Raw genomic sequence first — 14,501 nt, forward strand, 5'->3', positions numbered from 1 at the left:
CTACTTGTGTAGGTACTACATTTGAATTCAAACGTACTTCTCGACCGTTAAAAAAGTACGTTCTATATAGTATGAATGAGGGTAGTATGAATAGAATTCGGACGTACTACATCCGCCATGTTCATGAAGTCATCTCATCGATTTACAACGGTTAAACTTTAATAAGTCAGCCGTTTACTTTGATTATTTTAAACAAGTGCAATTTAACCACAATGACAACGTTTTCCCTTGAGGTACTTGCACTTGAAAATAGCCGCGTCGCCGCTTTCCGCCATTTTTCGAATATGACGCCTCCATTCCCGTGGCCTTATGGGATAGTAAAGTGTCCATCGTATGCCTACTACAGAATTCGGGCGGAAGTAGTAGGTCATCCGGGTAATTCTCGCCTACTGTTTTTCGAATACTATGAATTCGGACATACTACTCGCCTCGCATACTGTTTTTCGCATACTATATAGTAGGGAAGTATGCGATTTCGGACGCAGCCTAACTCTTTGTTTGTCCATTTTCCCGCTTCTTGCTTGGCGCTGTCACGGTTGCTAGGCGACAGGATATGAGCAACGGGTAAGGGAGGGAACTGAAAGAAGGGTAGGCTGTCCAAATTCACAAACACCGACTTCCGGGTTTTGCGGACGTCGGAGGATCCCTCATCCTTCAACCGGGTAGGAAGGATCCTAAGGAGGATGCAGACCCTGAATTTGGACACAGCCTGTGTGTGTGTGTGTGTGTGCATATATATTTATATACACGTTCAGCCCCGTTTTTTCGAGTTTGATTCTAACACGCGCTCTCAGCTTCCGGTTTCCCATATATGGACTGCCCGTTCAGAACGTACAAAATGATTGACGTTCTCACTTTTCAAAAAAGAAACTCACTTTTATTTTACTATTTACTAGGGCTGTCACTTGCATTATATCTCTGGACAGTTATTTCCACATTGTAATAAAAATATTACATTTCTTTTTTTTTAACGGTGTAGGATCATTTTATGCATACCATTCTATAAGAATATCTTTCACAATACCTTTAAAACAACACTGAAATAAGAAGAAAACTATTGAACGAAGAAACGATAAGCAGTGTAGCTGAAAGCATATAAAATTAACGAAAAAAAATAAACAATGTAATGAACAGTTTTGTAAAAAAACAAAAAAGTGGCTCCACAAGCCCCTGCACATCAGATCCGGACCGGCTCTACTGAGAGGAATCTTGTGCTTGATAGACCAGAATGGGCCATTGTCACAGGGACAAGATGTCTATTCTGTCTCCAGGTAGGGACTTAAGTTGCTTCTTTAGAAGCAAGAAGTAAATCAAGTTTAAGAAAAGTCAGACAGGGTCAACATATTAGATGACTTTCAAAAATTGAAAGAAAAGTTAGTTTTTTTACTTTAAAACTTACATAAAACATGGACCTTGTCTTCAAAAAGACAAAAATCCTGCTGTTATATCTTGTTCTTGAATGCATAGATTTGCCCCCTAGTGTTCATTATTTAGTCAAGCTCTTTTTAAAACAGGTCAGAGGTCATCTAACTTCTCAATTTCATTCAAGAAGCAGGTGTTTCCATAGAAACTCACAGCTGTTGCTGTAAGGCCAAATCCTGTCAAGTTTTAACAAAGGGTTGTGAGATTTTGAGAGATCCTTAATGGAAAGAAAAATTAAATTTGCTCAACACTGTTTTAAATGCAATTTTGACAGACTGACAACATTTTATTACACAAAAATAATATTTTAAACAACTTTAATAGTATAAAGAAAATCAATGTATGGCCATTGTGTCAGTTTGAGCCCTTGCAGCTTCCCCACTGAGGTTGAACCGAGGTTTCCCTCTTCTGGGAGTAAAGGATCAACATCTAATTTAAAATATTTTGCTATTGCTTTCAATAGTTTCATTACGGAGACATTTTTATGTTCATAATTTCAAGACAAAGTATAGTAAAAATATTCCCAACATCATTGATATATAACAATTGTTACGAACACTACCTTGTGTGTAGAGGCAGACAACAAACTCACAAGTTGAGTATAAATCTTTTTATTATTTAGATGCAAGTATAATAAAGTTGTACTGTTAGAAGATAAATATTTACAATAGTTGCCTTGCAGTTGTTAGTAGAGAAAGCAGAGTCATTACTCAATCACTGAATGAAAACTAAAACCAAAAAGCACTTCCTTAAACTCATGTTATAACACAGTACTCTGCTTTGATCTTACAAATTTCCAGGAGGTAATAAATGATTGTCTACTAAAAGAAAAAACAGACAATTTGTATTATCAGCAAATGTCAGTGGCCACACAACACTCCTACACACCTCTTGAAGGCTTTAAACAAGACAGCAAAAAAAATAAAATAATAATAATCAGACATCATTCGCTGAAGAACGAAGCTGTGCTGGTACATGCCCGACCTTTGAGAAAGTCAAAGATCATTGGTAAAGGTTTTCTCTCTCTCTAGGTCTCAGGTCTGAATCACATCTGTCAGAACAGCTTGTTGCGGGCAAGGTTTCTAAATTTCATTTTCATTCAATCACTGCAAAAGGGCAATTTACAAACCACACATTCCGCTTCGGCATGCACATTTTGAGATATCGATCCCTAAAGTAGAACGGAAAAATTAGCAGTTACATTGTGTTAAAGCCAGGGAGGATTTGAAGAACATCCTGAGGGACAAAATATTATTCCACCGTCTCCCTTCACCTATACAGATATAAACAGAGTGAGCTTTACATTCAGGGATGATGGGAAACACCTGGAAACTCTCGTCTCGTTGGGGAACATTAAAACACAGTCAGCCTACCATCAACTGTACATTAATGGACATACAGTTTCAGTATGTTATGCTGGCAAAGGTTCAATCACTAATGCAACTGTCTGCAGAGGATGCATTTCTCAAACCAGCGCATAGACCCGTTTGATTATGTAAGTGGAGAAGCCTGGAGCTGTGAGAGCTAATTCAGCAAATCCAGTCAACTGATGAAACCATTTGCGTGTGCATTTAAATACATTACATATGTAATTATACTAATGAAAAGTTATACCATCACAAATCACTGCTGTATATTAATTAAACTTTTTTTTTTAAATACACAGAGCAAGACACATGGCTTGGACAAGGAGGTTTTCTCAGACATCAGACGGGCGCATAGAACAAAATCACAATCTGCACAAACAAATCCTCAGATTTCTGATGAATATTCACACTGACGCACCAATCAAAATGCCATTCGATCCAATTAAGCCTTTATTATATTGGAGAGACGTGATTCATTTATAATCAACAGGCACCCGTCCACCAGTCCTTATGTCATTGTTAATATACATACTGAAAAGCCATTTCTATCATGTACACGTGCAAAGAATCCCCGTTCATGTATTTAAATGTGATCTCAAAAGAGGAAACTGAGGATATATTCTGGCAAGAAGTCACCCACACAGATGTATCACGCCCATTCGCTTAATAAGAGTCACAAAGAAAGAAAAAGAGAGGCGTTATACCATGGAAACAAATGGAGAGGAAGCGAAATGCGCACACACATACGTTCTTGAAAAAACCTGTTTATACTAGGCTGTGTTAACAAATGAATGATCCGCAAAGATCGTTTTCCTCGTTAGGTACACTTACTGACTCGGGTTCTACAGGTATGTTGCCGTGTCCTCCGGCCTCTGTAAACTAAAGCTTTGGAAAGGGAAGTGGCGTTGCAGGGGAGAAGCCGCCACAGAAGGCTTGTCATGCCTGTGAATGAGGATCATTCGAAAAGTGTTTCCAGGAAGCCTTTAACACAACTTTCGGCTACACTCCGAAAAAAGACATCAGAAGAAAATCTGTTTGGCATCTGAGGGATTCTGCTCCATTGGACAATATGGGCATTTAAGCCTGAGAAGAGAGAGTTTAAGATACTGTAAGCAAGGAATATCAGCATCAATACTGCATAAAAGATTCATTTCCATACATTTGTTTTGGTAACACTGTTTTACGTTGACCTTGTTACTATTATAAACTAACCCAAGCAACTAACCCTAAAGTAAATACATGTAGTTAAATAATATACCTCAGCACTAATTTGTGTACTTGCAACATAACAACGTCACCTTAAATTAAAGTGTGAGGGACTATTATAAATTCATACAGTGTGTACCTGGCTTAAAGTCGGCATGAAATCAAAAGTGACAATTCTTATTTTTTGATGGAATACTGTAGAGTTTACTATAAATAATTTATCCATGCGCTTCATTATTTTTTAAAATTCATGTGCCCTCGTAATCTTTAATCAAAAATGTTAACCACCCCTCCCCCTCAAAATGATTCCTCTACTCTTCCGGTCACGAGTGATGGCGCAAGGGCAGAGCTAGTGATGCGAGCGGTAAACGCTGGGATAAACGACAGGTGAAAAGCTGAAGCTTCACTTTATAGCACTGACACCAGTCATGAGGGAGTACGCTACCCTTAAACACTGAAAAGATATTAGGATATTACGACAACATTACCCTTAGGGCATAGCAAACTAATTTGTTTCATGAATATGACTTAACCTGATGGAGGAGCTCAGTCATTCAGGCAGTGTCTCTCTCTCTCTTTCTCGCTGTTTAGGCATGTTTTGTGCCGTTGATCGTCGTCGTCATCCCTAATAAATATCCAATCCAATCAATTCTCGAAAGACGAACTGAAGACCCGCCACCTCATGTCAGATGTCGTTTTACTCGGATATACGTTACAGTAGGGGTGTGCGATACTGCAAATTTTGGTATCGATCCGATACCGAGTAAATACAGGGCCAGTATCGCCGATACCGATACCGATTCCGATACTTGTCATGTAAAAAAACATAAATTTAAATGACCAACAACAATAAAAAAAAATTAACAATACTAATGTTGATATGACTAATATTATATTCACCTTAAAGCTACGTGGATATTATTTGCCTTTCTAAAAGGACTTTGCAGGCAGAGGAGCCCAGAACATGAAAGCAATAAACAGTTTTAAGTATTTTCCTCCCAAAGAAAAGATTTATAAAAATAATTAATGTGGCTTAATAAATTAAGAACGTAATATTAAAAGACAAAACTCAGTATACACCTTATTAATGTTGCAAACTAGATATACAAGTAAGCAGATGTGCCCAGAACATGAAAGCAACGCTCAAAGTTTTCACATTATGTATTTTCCTCCCATAAAAAAAATTATAAAGAAAAGTTTAACGTAAGTGACTTATTGAATGAAGACATTGATATGAAAAATAACTATTAAACCATAACTCGTTTATTATTGAAAGGATTTTAGTATGTTATGTACGTACTGTATTTTCTGTTTGTTATATATACTGTAATATTTGTTATTATCGCAATTCAGTATGGTTTATAAAAATATATAGGCCTACTATGTATGTACAGGTAAGCAGATGAACCTAGAACATGAATGCAACATGTTGAATTTAATTTTCTCTAATTGCAATATAAAAACATTTAATATGGTGCAATTAATGAATGGAGGAAGACAGTGATAAAGACCAAATAAATAAATAAGGACTAAATTCGGTATACAGCTTGTTAATAAAATATTATATGTTGCAAGCAGCTGAGACCAGAATATATGCGCAAACATGCTAAACAACATGTTAAGCATTTTACTCCCATAGAAAACCATTATAATGAAAATGTAAAGATTAAGAAATAATTTTAAAAAGCTAAACTCAGTCCACACCTTACAGTGATACTCGTATAAAAAGGACAAATTCGGTATACAGGTATAATATGCACTATGTGAAGGATTTCCTTCCTCTCCTTTTCATTTCTTTTGTAGCTCGGAGTTCCGTTCCATCTCTCACTGTATCCGCTCGCGCTCGGAGCCGCTGAGTCACGTGATCGCATGACAACCAAACACAGCGTAGCAGGGGAGGAGCAGCAATGTTTGCATAAGAGATGTGAAAAGAGCGGCATATGCACCCAGACATGTCTACACTGTGTTGTATGTATTAAGCAATGTTATTACGTGTATAGGAGAAAAAATTTACCTAAAGTATCGATCTTATCAGGCTAGTATCGATCCGATACCAATACCAACGTTGGCATCGATACTATCGATATTAGGATCGATACGCCCACCCCTACGTTACAGTAGAGAAGGAAAGACAATCGCAAATTCCGTTTCATGCCGACTTTAAGTTAAACTATGTGCAATCATCTGTCAATCAATTATGGCTACTGCTGGTAGCCACAACTGCAGACTGCACTTAAATAACCATCAGGCATCAGGTCTGGGGTCTGTTTGCTAGCACTGATTAAACTTTAAACGTAATGTAGAATGTGATGCATATGTCAGAGTCTTACTTTCCAGCATTGGTGAGTTTGTTAAGCGCGTCTCTGGATATGACATGCCCACAGATGAGCTTCATGGGTGGATTGCTCTCTGATGTCTGCTGCCTCAGGATAGGACAGGCAAACACAGAGTGATACCAGCATTTCTTCCCCAGATCTATTTCAATCTAAACACACACACAAGAAAACAGCAGGGATGAACAGATTAAGCATTAATATATTTGAAATGACCACATTTATTAATAATTATAATTAGCAAATATATCAGCCAGTTCTTGGCAGATAAAAGTAGGTATCTAGCACCTATCAAACACAGAGCAATTAGTCAAGCCAGCTGCAATCAAAATCTTAAATGATTTGAGTTTGTGTTTTTAAACCGTGAACAGGCTGAATAGGGAAATGAACAGAAAGTGTACTTTATTATTCCTAATTTTGGTAGTCCTTGGTTTAAATTGATCTGTCATTGACAAATGAAAATAACTTTATTTCCCATATCTTTGCTGGTCCTGAATTATGAAAGTACAGCTATAAAAGCACCTTGTGTTAGCTAAATAAATATTCAAAACTTGTTATAGAAATACTTCAGTTTATTTAGTTGTGTAATTAATTATTTGTGTTCCATAATTAATTATAAGAGTAAAAAAAAACAGAACCACCAAACTATTAGTATCAGTAAATGTTGTTCAAGTAAATAATTGATGCATCCCTAATTATAATGTAAATGTAAAAATTCATGTAATGTACAAAACCTTTTCAATGTTTGAAACCTTCAGAAAAAGGAATATCATTGAATCAAAGCGTTAAAGGGAAAGAAAGAGACCTACTGGCAGCTCATCCTTATGCGTCCAAACACCACTGCACTGTCTCTGTTCAATAACCTGTTTGATGTTCATGAGCACAGGCAGCGCCATACAGCCGGAAGCAAAACTGATGGAAAATCAAAGGAGGATTCAGTAATAAAACATCAATCATTCATCATTCATTCAATACTAATTTCAAAACATGCAAGTCTAAAACAGAGTAGGTCTGTCAATCGATTATTTTAAATCAAATTAATCATATGATATCCCAAATAACTACTATTAAACATATACGTCAATATCCTGAGGAAAGCCACCTATGAAGAGAATCTACACTACCATTCAAAAGGCAATTAATACTTTTATTTAACAATGTTGCATTAAATTTATCAAAAGTAGGGATGCACGATATAGGATTTTTGCCGAAATTTTTCATCTAATTTTGTCCGATACCGATATATTTCCTTTTGTTTGGAAACAACACCAAGTCTCTCCTGTGCAGAAATTATAAGAAAATTATTTTTTAATTTTCGTTAGTTTTTAACAAACTTATTTATTAGAATTAAATAAAAAATAATGAAGGTTTTTTGACAGTACATTGAAGCTTTGAAAATAACTATAAATAAACTATCAATTGCTGCATTTTTCCCCCAGAAAGATGCAGTGTTAACCCTAACATTTTATTTTAAGATTTAACATTTGTAGATGTTCTAAAACAAAAGAGTTGTAAAAATTCTGAAAAGCTTTTAGAGCTCATGATTTGTTTAAAAAATAAAACATTTTAAACATTAATGAATAAATCAGTATATATAAAATTATTTAATTTGCAAGTGTCGTGTTTGTGATTTTATTTTTTTCATTTAAGCTATAGCTTCTGACCATTAAATCAAAACATACTCATTATTTTATGACATCAATTACTGCTTTATTTAATCAGAAACACAGTCTAAATGTTATTTGTGTTGGCTATTTTACTTTTAATTTAATTAGAAGTAGGCCAACAGCGCCCCCTAAAGATTAAATCTCTTTAACGACCTGGCGTTAGGACCCAGGGGAGGCTGTCACTGCTGCCTGTTACTGTTTGATCCATCACACACACCGTACACATGCTCTCACAGAATAAGTTCATCATCTAAATCAGTGAATCTAATCATCATTCAGACAAAACTTTTCTTCAAGAATGAGCCACACTGCTGATGTGATCTAATCACTAGCACACCCTGAGCAAATGTGAGTTAACATATTCCTCTTATTAGCAAGACATATCGGCATAATTTTTCATATCAGGCCAATGCCGATATTTGCATTTAAAGCCATTATCGGCCGATTCCATATCAGTCCGATAATATCGTGCATCCCTAATCAAAAGTGACAGTAAGTGCTTTCATAATGTTACAAAAGATTTCTATTTTAAATGCTGAAAAAAAATTGGAAGACTGGAGTAACGGCTGCTGAAAATTCAGCTTTGCCATCCTAGGAAATAAAATATATTTAAAAGGGGTCATATGACTCATGTTTTCCTTGTCCTTGTCATTTAAACACTGTGTGAGAAGATTTGCATAACACCACCCAAATGTAAATGCAAAGAAAGAAGGCGTAACTTTTATTCTCGCTGTAGTATTGTTGCCGCCGCCACCATGGAAGCTGATATTACAAATATGGTAAGGGGTTTATCATTTCTGTCACATGCTTGAGATATTCAGCCAATCACAAAGCACTGGATAGCTGGCCAATCAGAGCACACAACGCTTTTCAGAACGATGAGCTTTTTAAGAAATAGATGTGTTTCAGAAACGCGGGGCAGAGGGGGGCAACAATAATATGCGGTATGAAAATAATGTGTTTTTTGAACCTTAAACTGTGTGAACATCGCATTACACCAAATACACAAAATAACATTCTTATTAGCAATTTCATGACCCCTTTAAAACACAAAATTTCACAATATGACTGTTTTCACTGGATTTTTAATTAAATAAATTCAGCCTTAGCAAGACAAGAGGCTTCTTTCAAAATCATTTAAAAAATCTTACCCCAAATTTTTGGATTTGACAGACATTACAAAAAGTGGCATTTCAAGTAAAAACTTTGTTATAATTTAATTTTAAAAGCATGCCTTGAGACTCCTGTGTTTTATTCCATTCCATTGAGCACCATGTAAAACTTGCATAAAATTATTATTAATGAATTCAGTAGTTCCTAAAATAGTCCTGCCATTTATTTAATTATTGGTTAGGGACCATATTGCAAATTCTACAGCATCAGTAGAAAGTTAAGGACATTTAGGAGAGCTTTTTTTCAGACCTGACACTGAGTGGGGACTCCACAGAGAGTCCAAGAAGGGCGCAAGCATCACGTGTGAAGATGCTACAGATCTCTGCCCACTGATCCGTCTCCAGCAGACTGCGGTACGGAGAGTTCTCAATCCCATGGCGGAGGTACACTAGACTACCCATTAAGATCTGAATATCTAGCAAGCACACACAAACAAAGCTCAGACTTTGGTCATAACATTGAGTCAGGTAGTGTAATACAGAACAAAATAATTGCATCAATGGTGTTATTGGTAAAACAGCCTCAACGGTGCTTCAGTTCCACCCATATGTTTACAAAACTAAAGCCTTGTTGTGGTTCATGAATTCTGGACTGAACCTTTCCTCACCTCTCTGATGCTGTGAGGCAAACGGTTGGAAATGCCGTGCATACTGTAAGGCTTCCTGCTGTTTGCTGATGCCAGCGTTGAGCAGGCTGATGAAATAGAGTCTGTGGAGCTTGAACTCAAGGGTGCTGTTTAGATCCAGCAGCCGCTGACGATTTGTCACCGCCCACCTACCACAGCAATCATACAACCAAACAATTACAACTAGTAATCTTAAATCTACAATCCACATATTCAAGCCACACCCAAAAAAATTAATTGCTCTGAAAAAATCCAGTGTATGTTTAAAGACAGATAGATACACCATCTAAAGGTTTAGGGTCAGTATGATTTTGAAAGAAGTATATTGTGTTCACCAGGTTCTATTTATTTGATCAAAAATAATTTATTCCTAAATAATTTATTCCTGTGATGGACTTTTCAGCTGCCATTACTCCAGTGTCACATGATCCTTTAGAAATAATTATGATTTGGAGCTCAAGAAACATTTCTTATTATCAATGTTGAAAACAGTTGTGTTGCTCATTATTATTATTATTATGATTACAGAAATCTTTTGTGACATTATAAATGTTGTTATAGATATCTGTCACTTTTGATTAATTTAATGTGTCCAAGCTAAATAAAAGTTTTAATTTCTTTATATAAAAAAAACGTTACTGACCCCAAACTTTTGAAAGGATGTGTACATGAGGAAAAAAAATTAATAAAATTAAAGCAAGAAGTAGAAAGCAGAAGGATGTGATACATACTCTAAAGCTGGTCTGAGATCTTGTGTTCTTAAAGCCTCTAAAATGCGGTTGAGCTCCAGAAATGGCTGTTTCATGCTCATGTCGATTACTACACCAGACTCCTGTGAAGTCAGATTGAAACAATACATGTTGGTGCTGGGATCAAATTGACAACAAAATACAAGAGCTGAAAGACTCACAAGTGAACATGAATGCGAATTACAGCAATTTTTACAGAAATGCACACTCATATTTACAGTATTTAATAATAATACAAAAGAAAATTCTACCTGGCAGAGATCCTCTGCAACACTCAACATGCCTTGTCGATAAAGATGTTCTACGATGGTTTCACTGAGGTATTTCTGCCTCTCTGGAGAGTCCCAGACATTCTCAGCTACAACTGCACTCACCTCCGCATCAAAATTCTGTGCAAGAGAACAGCATTTAAAAGAAACATATTAAACCATGTAACACAAAACTTTGAGGCGGCTCATTTACTAAAATTAATTAAACCACAAGTCTAATTTTATCATTAAACAGGTACATATATTTCACTTTTAACAGAGAGAAAACTGTAAATTAAGAATGGGATTGGGAATGCCACTGGTATTTATTTGAAGATATTTTTTCAGACAAACATAATATATTTTGTCTTTCGTTAGTATGTTTCATTTTGTTTTTATTTTAAAATTATTTATTTGAATTTTCCATTTCTATCATTTAAATTTTCATCATAAACAATCCCGTTTGGGAGACCCTGATAAAGTGTTACATTTAATGTTCATTTAATTCTTGATTAAATTAAACAATTAAGATTGCAAATTCTTACTCTGTCAATTGCTTTCCCCACTTTCGACACACTGCCATGGATGTCTTTGTGCCTGGAGGCAAGCATCTGCACGGTTTCCTTGATTTCCTTGCAGCACTGGGCCATTGTTTGATGGAGCACTGACAAATCTGCATCTTGAACACCTAGAGTTGAAACGGAGTATGATAAATATAACATCTCCGTGAACTTTGATCTAAACAGACATATGCTACTGTGACTCATCTCTGTAACAGAGTTATGCTTATATAACCATCTACAAATCTAACGTGTATGCTAGAGGTTATACAGCTAAATGCAGTTTTTCCTGTGTTTTTGTATGTTTGTTTGCACTGCAGGCTATTATTTATGCAGGCATCTGAAGTACACCTATTGTTCATGACTTAATCTCACTGAATTGGCTTTTTTCAAAGCTGTAAAAGCACTTGGTTGACTTCCTCCTCCTCCTCTTTAGACTTGTTTTCATGAACAAGCACTGACATATGAATCACTCTCTCACACAAGCTGACAATTGATAACATGGATTTTTTTTTTTTAAATGTAACTCATCTCAAAATTCTGACTTTTGTTCTTACAATTGCGAGTTTGTGTGTCATATTTTTGACAGCTCAGAATGGCAAGTTTATCTCACAATTATAATTATATAGACAAACTCAAAATTCTGAAAAGAAAAGTCTGAATTCTAAGATATAAACTCTGAATTGAAAAAAGTCAGAATTGAGAGATAAAGTGAGATAAATTTGCAATTAGCTTTATTTTTTATTCTACAAGATTTCATATTGTCCAGTTTCTTTATACTTATTTCAAATATATTCTCCCATGTGTGCCATTCAGATTAAATCTCCAAACCTTAATTTCATCAGTTAGCCATGGCTGATTTATTGCCTAAGGTATAGACACCAAACTATTAGATGATCATATTGTACCAGAGCCCAAAATTTGGTATTCAAGTGGATTCTAAGCTCACCATAGGCAACCAATCGACTTCTTAGCTCGCATACGTTCCTCAGGAGTTCATCCAGCCTTTCCTCTGACTGATGTCCATACGTGACAAACCTGTGTAGCACCTTCTCAAGCTCTCGTTCCACACACGCACACTGCTCCATCAGCACAGTTACAACGTTCACACACACACACACACACACACACACACACAATGTCCTGCAAAACAGGAAAACATAAAAAAAAAAATAATAATAACCTCATATACAGATTACAATCCTACTACTTTATAAATCCTGCATAGATCTTGTGTTCTTTAGTTGGTCAGTTCCAGGTACAAGTAAAAAAAATTATAATAATTATAACAAATTTGTCAAGGTGTGCGAATACTGTTTGGTATGGTGTAGTAAATCATGAAACACAGTGAATTACAGCAGAATAGAAGTTTAATTGTTTTTTTATAAATGGCTAGATTTTTACCAAGCATTTCAGAAGAGCTCATTTGTCAAATTAATTTGTTAGGGTCATATATTTGAATCAAATGAATCATCTGAATGGTCCTCACAGCTAACAACTTGTTTTTGTGACTGAGTACTGATTAAATCAAGCCAATGGGCCAGTAAATGATTTCCAGGGATAAGAAGATCAGATCAAAAATCTGAGCCAAAAGTCTGACTCAAACATTGGGTCAGAAAAAAAATCGTAGGGTTCCTAAGTTTTAGACATACAATACCTATCAATATGACATAAGCAGGCACTCATAGGATATAATTCCAAGGATTTAGGCTTAAAGGCCTGTTGTCATAAAAATAAACAGCCTAAAAAGACTGAAATGCTTTGTACCCAACAAACCTTAACTGGAATAAAATGTCACTCTAAAATGCAATACTATATTAACGCATAATTAATCAGTCATAAAGGATCCTGAATGAATATAAACATGAATAAACGTCCTTGAATTTTTCCAGTTTAAAACAAATATACAATAGCCTCTGCCAGGGTCAGGGCTATGCAGCCCAAACACAGCAAAATGATGAGCTAAAATAGCCAACAGCAATTATTCCCAATTTGTTTTAACTGTTCAAATACTACACTTCAATGACATTTATGTCTAACTAAAGAAACGTGTAATAATAACTAAAATTGAGCGTTGAAATGAGCAACTGTATGATCAAAACAATCAGTTAGCTTGTTAGCATAGCCGGGGATACATCTAGCCATAAGAACGAGTCTAAAACTCGCAAATTCAGCATGTACTTTGACACTAACGAAGTTATTAAAGCACGTCAGCCTAGTACTGACCTCGAACGAATTTTAGACGGCTATATCAAACACGTAAATGTAATAATACAGGATGTTCTTGCCTGTTTTGACACCACTTCACCAGCAGACGTCCCTGAAGCGATGCAGTGAATCTGTTCTTCTGCAGCGATGTACGTGTTTGACGCTCTGCTGCCCCCTGCGGCCTGGAGGTGTATGCTTTTACCTCAATGATGAGAGCAACAAAGCACAAACACGATGAGCCAGATTTAATTAGCTGGTTTAAAGTGTCTATAAAACCAACAAACCAGAAGAGTTCTAGTTCAAAACGTAATGAACTGAGGAAATATGCATGTACTCAGGGATACAAACATATGTGAAAAATACTATAGTAATTTATAGTAAATACTATAGTGTTTTTAACTATACTATAGTAAAGTGTATTATATTATAGTATTTACTGCACTTTGTTAATGAATGCTACAGCATACTGTAGTATTAACTATTGTGAACTGATAAACTGTAATAAATACTGTAGTATATGTTTTTACTACAGCAAACTGTATTGTAGTATAATATACTATAGTTGTAGAAAACTTAGTACAGCATTGGGTGAAGTAATTTGTTAATATTACTATATTTGTTTTTACCACAGCAACTATACAATTACCACAACAAATTAATTCAAGTACTTTACTATAGTATTTTTTTTCATGTGGGTCTGGAGCACAAAAGCAGTCTTAACGGTCAATTTTTTTAAATTGAGATTTTTACATAATCTGAATAAATAAGCTTTTCATTGACGTATGGTTTGTTAGGATAGGAAACTATTTGGCCGAGATACAACTATTTGAAAATATAGAACCTGAGGGTGCAAAAATAATCTAAATATTGAGAAAATCGCCTATAAAGTTTCCAAATGAAGTCCTTTTCAATGCATATTACAAAATTTAAGTTTTGATATATT

The 14,501-nt window shown here is 35.5% G+C and overlaps 1 protein-coding gene across 2 annotated transcripts; it reads right to left on the minus strand.

The window, feature by feature from the left end:
• Positions 1 to 2,017: 2,017 nt before the first annotated feature.
• On the minus strand, positions 2,018 to 13,718 carry LOC306882964 (E3 ubiquitin-protein transferase RMND5B-like). Of its 2 annotated transcripts, XR_013785309.1 has the most exons (11): positions 13,639 to 13,703; positions 12,300 to 12,493; positions 11,336 to 11,478; positions 10,794 to 10,931; positions 10,525 to 10,625; positions 9,776 to 9,942; positions 9,418 to 9,583; positions 7,138 to 7,240; positions 6,326 to 6,480; positions 3,621 to 3,872; positions 2,018 to 2,593 (listed from the first exon to the last, which is right to left on the minus strand). XR_013785309.1 is itself a non-coding variant. In XM_079437992.1 (10 exons), exons 2-10 carry the CDS (start codon positions 12,436 to 12,438, stop codon positions 3,809 to 3,811), a joined length of 1,176 nt encoding a protein of 391 aa, XP_079294118.1. In that variant the 5' UTR covers positions 12,439 to 12,493; positions 13,639 to 13,718; the 3' UTR covers positions 2,018 to 3,808. The 2 variants fall into 2 exon arrangements, 1 of the variants encoding a protein (XP_079294118.1); XM_079437992.1 differs by having other exon boundaries at positions 2,018 to 3,872; positions 13,639 to 13,718.
• Positions 13,719 to 14,501: the final 783 nt, after the last annotated feature.

Source organism: Barbus barbus (genome assembly GCF_936440315.1).
Source record: "Barbus barbus genome assembly, chromosome: 17".
NCBI classification, from domain to species: domain Eukaryota; kingdom Metazoa; phylum Chordata; class Actinopteri; order Cypriniformes; family Cyprinidae; genus Barbus; species Barbus barbus.